Source organism: Phaethon lepturus, unplaced genomic scaffold (genome assembly GCF_000687285.1).
Source record: "Phaethon lepturus isolate BGI_N335 unplaced genomic scaffold, ASM68728v1 scaffold28452, whole genome shotgun sequence".
In the NCBI taxonomy this organism is placed as follows: Eukaryota; Metazoa; Chordata; class Aves; order Phaethontiformes; family Phaethontidae; genus Phaethon; species Phaethon lepturus.
In genome coordinates, this window is record NW_010525997.1 from 1,169 (window position 1) to 7,038 (window position 5,870).

The 5,870-nt window shown below is 42.8% G+C and overlaps 1 protein-coding gene across 1 annotated transcript in view; it reads right to left on the reverse strand.

Annotated features, from left to right (window-relative positions):
* Positions 1–1,169: 1,169 nt before the first annotated feature.
* LOC104617587 (calcium-dependent secretion activator 1-like) overlaps positions 1,170–5,870 on the reverse strand; it is a gene marked incomplete at its 3' end in the record, with an annotated part of 21,426 nt that continues 16,725 nt past the window's right edge. The window contains exons 4-7 of the mRNA XM_010282943.1: positions 5,417–5,480; positions 4,523–4,646; positions 2,055–2,123; positions 1,170–1,187 (exon numbers count right to left, since the gene is read on the reverse strand). Coding sequence (XP_010281245.1) covers positions 1,170–1,187; positions 2,055–2,123; positions 4,523–4,646; positions 5,417–5,480 — 275 coding nt within the window. The remainder of the gene's footprint in view (positions 1,188–2,054; positions 2,124–4,522; positions 4,647–5,416; positions 5,481–5,870) is intronic.

The following is a 5,870-nucleotide window of genomic DNA, read 5'->3' on the forward strand; positions in this document are numbered from 1 at the left end:
AGCGGAGTCACAGCTCCCTGCGTCCTTTCACTCGCTCCAAGCATCGAGAAGAAGCAGTTTTATTTTTAAACAAGCTGGGCCATAGAAACGTCCTTCTGAATTTCTGAACCCTAAGCACATGACGGGCTGCTGCCAGCAAGCGCGATGCTCCGTGCGTTTTTGATGTCGTGCTCAGTGAACAACAGCCTGCGCTCGCTTTAATCCTCCGCGGCTCATGGTAATAGCTGGGATTGTTCTGTTTGCTATTTGTTTATTTGCACCTCTCAGAGCCGCAAGGAAAAATTATCCTCCACTTTCTAAATATTTATTGCTATTCCAAATTAATTTTACTGTCATGCAACAGCTGTAGATCATGGGCCAAATTTGAGCTGCGGGGGCCTGGGGAAGCCGGGGCAGAACCTGGCCCAGCTTCTTGTACCGCTTTTAAAAGCAATTTCCCTTTGCAAACAGAGCTGAAATCAACTGATCCCTTTTTTCCCACTCCCCTCCACAAAACAGAACAATCTACTCACAAAAAGAAATGAACAGTTCAGTTTTCAAGGACTTTCAAACTAGGACTCCGGGATACAACAGAAACAAGAGCAGGGGCTGCAGAGCTCCACCATCCCTTCTGGAGAGACGGGCACTCGAGCTGAGCCTTTGCCTTGTTACATGGCACCACAGGTTATAAACAGGAGACAAACACGACTGCGGTCTGACTGGATCGTTTGTTACACATTAACAAAAAAATAGAAAAAAAAAATTAAAAACCCAGTCCTCCCATCAGGGCATAAAACAGAAGATATGAAAACCAAAAATGAACGTCAGTTTAGTTATAAATGTGCTCGCTAGGTGTGTTAAATTAATGGCCAAATCGCCAACGTTTTTTCACCCCAAATGAGCTGCAATTCTCTTGTAAAACAAGAAACTTTCTCTTTACAAAGGCTAGATTCTCCTCTAAAACTGTCTCCTAAGAAGGAACTATATTTCTACAAGGTATTTCTCATCTACCCTCTATTCTAAGGAAGGAGGAAAAGGAGATTATGTAGACAGCACAAATTAACTCCTTAAGTATTAATGCATCTCCATTTTCAGCCTGAAGGAGTACATATCTTAAGGAGCTACGAGAAAAGAAAACAAAATATAACTCAACAGTCCTAGCAATTTATAATGCATATACAATTGTTCACCTGCGTCCTTTTGATTCTCTATATGAAAGAGAGAAAGCAACAAGGAGAGAAAAGAGAGAAACAAGAACAGATATGCAGGATTAATGAGCAAGTGGACCGCACAGCCCCCCAGTTATGCGTGATATATGACATTTGAAAAGAAGAAAAGTCGCCCCGTCTCGCCCCCCGCCCCCCCAAGCATGGGGTTACCAAAAGAAGCTCCTTTCAGGGAGGTGAGAGAAAACGCTGCACAAATAGAAAACCAGAGAGGGCGAGCTCTGAGGACACAGAGGGGATCTCCAAGTGACAGCGGGGCTGGGGTGTCCCCTCCAGAGCTTGGTGCCAAGGAGCGAGTAAAAAAATCGAGGAGGAGAGCAAGTAAAGCGCATCCTTCCGCTCGAGAGCTAACAGACAGGAGACGTGTAAGGTCTGGCGTACAGAGAAAGCACAGCCTCATTCCATCTCATTTACGCAGCACTGGGTAAAGATCCGATACGCAGGCAAAGGGATGGCTTTTTCCAGTGTCCTTTATCTGACCTCTAGCTCACTTCTCCCCGATGTAGCTGCTACCTTTTGATTGTGTACCAGTGACAAGCACTTTACAAATTGGGGTTACACAGAAGCAAAGTAAAAATGCATTCAGGTCACGGACATAAAGAAGAACTGAAAAAACTTACAGACGATCTGAGTTTACCACAAACAGATGGGTTAATTGTCTAACCTGGTTTAGGCTGATAAAAAGTGACTGGACTTCTCACACTGGGTTTCACAGACAGAAGCAACAGACAAGCCAATGCTAAAAGACTTGAAGCAAGGAGAGTGAGTTGGTTTGGATCTGGACTTTCTTGAGGTAATGAAAACAGAAAGAGTGAGGACAGCATGGAGAGGAGGGTGGTAGGTACTCACGAATGGTTAAATCCATCACTTGAGAGGCCAAGCAGAAGACAGGATGCTCATACATTTCTCTCTTTTTCCCTATAAAAGAGGATTTGGGCATGCAAGAGGCTTAGGTCAGAGGTAAAGAGGTTATAGGCTATAGGTCAGAGGAAAACTTTTTATCAGGTTAAAAGGAAAGTAGCCGTAGAGTATTTTGGGATACACACAGGATAAAAGGAAGAAAACAGAAAAAAAAAAAAAAAAAAGAAAAAAAAGGAGGGTTAAAATCGGAGATCTACTGGATTAACCATTCAGCATGCCCATGAGTCACAAGAGAGGCTGTGACCATGACTCTAGAGGTTTGCTCGAACTGTTTGCAAGAATATAATGATCAAAACATCATGAATAGAGGGAAATAGAATTTCACTGGTTTAAGGCCCCGAGATACTAAGGATTTCAGCCTTCAGTATCTAAGGCTTTCACAGGTATTTCTTCATAAGCATAGCCTCAACCGCTGCCACTGATGTGTTCTGCGTCTCTGACAAAACTCTCTGAAACGCGTGGCTATTCAAATGTCAGCTTTCAAAAGCAAGATTTCAAAGCCATGTACGGCACGCAGGAACGCATGTCACCGAAGCAAATTTGTTATTTGCTCTTCTAAGGAAGTATTTGAACGTGTAGTGGACTATGCTCATGAGAGAAAACCTGATGCATGCAGCTGGCGGATGTTGGGTTGTTCAAGTTAACAATCCCAGCATGCTTGGAAATTGGTGTTACAACCACTTTTATAGAGATAGTATCAAAAAGTGGCTGTGGCCAATCACGGATAAAGGAGGAGAAAAGCAGAAGAGAGCAGGTAGTGTGGAATGAACTATTTCTCTGAAAAGGTAGCTGGAAAAAAATAGGTTTGTTGCTTCAAAGTATTCCCAGACCTAAAAGTCTCAGTGCGAAAAAGAGGGCAGATAATTAACACAACCGAGAAGAATTGAGGCACAAAAGGAAAAGTACACACTAACTGTTCTACTTTGGAAATGAATGCATTTTTACTTACAGATCATAAAGTTTGTTTTTGCATAGATTTATCTGAAAGAAGAGAGCAAATCTTACCAACGAGTTAGTGATATTTACACAGAGAACCTAAGGGAACCAGCCCTGGGTAGAAGCATCCATCAACAGAAAAGCTGCTTTTGATTCTCAGTCCTTCTCCATCCTCGTCAAGTATATTTAAACATTGCATTTTACAGAATACACCAATTAAAATATCCTGTGAAGTTGAGTACTTCGATAAATTGCCTGATAATACAGTGCTTATGAAACCTTCGTTCCTTCTCTATTTTTGTCACTCATTACCAAGTCAAGAGTTGATAAACATCCTTTTAGTGCCCAATTCTTAAGTGTTTCTCACTGGATGCATAACAATGAATTCATTACCACTGGTACACAATTTGCATCGTTAGACAGAAAAAAAATGGAAAAAGAGAGGACATGTCATGTACAGAACCTGGACAATTTGTCATATAATAACCCAATTTTTCATGTAAACAAGAACTAAGAACAAATCAGAAGGAGTTTTGGGGTTTTTTTTTCCTCCTCTCAATATTGTCCTAGAGGCATACAACGATAATCTCAGCTGTGGGAAAGCTTCACATCACACCATGACAGAAACCCAAAGTCTAGAGCAGAACATACCATTCATTTGGAACATACAGGTTTAAGCAATTGGGAACTCAGATAAAGTTGCGTAGGCGTTTCAAGTTGGGAATAGCGGCCAACAAGGTACCAACGTAAACTGATTAACATGTAAAGAACGACTGGATCGTAGAGCTTCAGCTAACACGTATCCTCCAGCAAGGTTTAAAATGTCTTTTTGATGGCTACATGTGTCTCTGGTCACTGGTTATTATTCTCCCATAACTTAAAAGGTCAATAATATCAGCTACGCCAGATTTAGAGTGACAAGAAAGAAATCTGATGCAAGTATGGGATCACTGATCAATGACTGCTATGCAAACTGCAGACAATGAAACACTCCCAGAAAAAAGACATTTTAAATTGGCTACAAATGATTAACCATAGATTAAACAGTTTTTCAGCTGCTTATTTTTCATTTGTTTCCTGAACTCCACTGTCACAAGCAATTAGCTGCACTATACCTTCAGCTGCAAAGATGACATCCCAAGTATTTCTCAAATTGTTTTTTAAAACCACGACATGAGTCTGAATACTACACCACTGGCCAAATGCACTAATGATCAAAAAAAGAAAAAAAAGCTACAGTTCCTTTTAACTGTTTCCTCTCTTTTCCAGAAAAAGACATGTTTTGCATAGCTTCCATTCCTAACTGCTTCCGAAGCCAACACCACAAAAATGATTCAAAATCACATCAGTTTTATTGGTAAGTGAATAAATAGCAAATGAGCTTCTTTTAAATAGCTCCCAGCCACAGTTGCCACCTAGAAACATAACAAAATTGTAATTTCATAAAGAAAGAGCCTTACCTTCAATTTTGGCATACTCTGATAGCCGAGTATAATTGACTAGAGCTGCTTGCTCCAAGCATTTACGGATGACTGTTTTTACCTCCTCTTGAGGGACTGGAGTAACTATGTCTTTCATCAGAACCTTGACACAAGAAAATCTGATTTGTTGTGGCATCAGGCATACAGAACTGCTTTTCTCCAAGCCCAGCACATACAACCATTCCTACACTAGCGTTACGTGGCTCCTGGGGTGTGTGTGCAATATGCAGGACCCACAAGGTCACCTTGGCCAGCTTGAGACGCGGGACCTACCCCTGCTGTATTATTCCCCTTCTGTGTCTACACCCAGTGGCATACCCTGAAATCTGTGCTTCTGATTTTTTAGGGCATGACATTAAGATCTATCACAACTTGCCCAGTGCCAGGCAATGTCACGCCCTTCCCAGGCTCTGCTGATTGACCTGGGTTTACATCTGGGCTTGGCCGCGCTGCGGGTTAGCAGAGGTGAGAAGGATGTCGGAGCGGCAAGAAGGCTGAAGTAGGGATGGGGAGGATGATGATGAGCAGGTTTCATACGTCCGGGAGGAACAAGTCTGCCTTGAGATGGGGATTTCACCGGGCAGCAGCCAGGCATCACTTACAAGGGTCTGCGGCATAGGTGCTTGCCAGCGAGATCCTCCACCCTTCACCACCAACACAGGCGCAGGCTGCGCTGCCTTTAGGGCCAGGCTACACACCCGCCTCCGGGCTGAAGCAGGAGAGATAACAACCCCGCCGAAACCCCCACATTTCAACTTTAGCTATCATTAATTACATGTCCTGTGCAAAACCAACAGTTCCTCAAGCTCTTCTAGATGGAAAGATACATGAATACAGGTAATTTTAACTAGTCTCTGTTATTCGTATGCTTACCCTTTCCAGCAGCGATAGAGTAGCTTTTAGTGCACCTTCTGGACGGCCAAATGGAAAGCAGTACCTAGAAAAACCACATCACGTTAACGTCAGACCAGCTGCATGTGAACAGGCCTTTCCGAAGCTACAAACATCTTTCCTAAATACGGCCAAGCAAACCCTCTAGTCCCTCTGCCCGGAATGAGCAATCTTTCTGTGCGTAACTTTCCGAAAGGGTTTGATTGCGTGGCCACTAAGACAGCAAAACAGAACACGGGGTAGTAATAAGCTGATGGTTTTAGCAGCTTATTAAATCTGGGTGTCACCTGGAGAGTTTTTAGATCTCCTAGGAGAGAGTTAAATACCATCTTCTTGTAAAAAATTGGGGAAAAAAAAAAAAGCAGCCCCTTTAGAAAGGATGTTTACTTCCAGCTGGAGACCTGGCGATGCACCAGGCTGTGGGTAACCGGCTGAA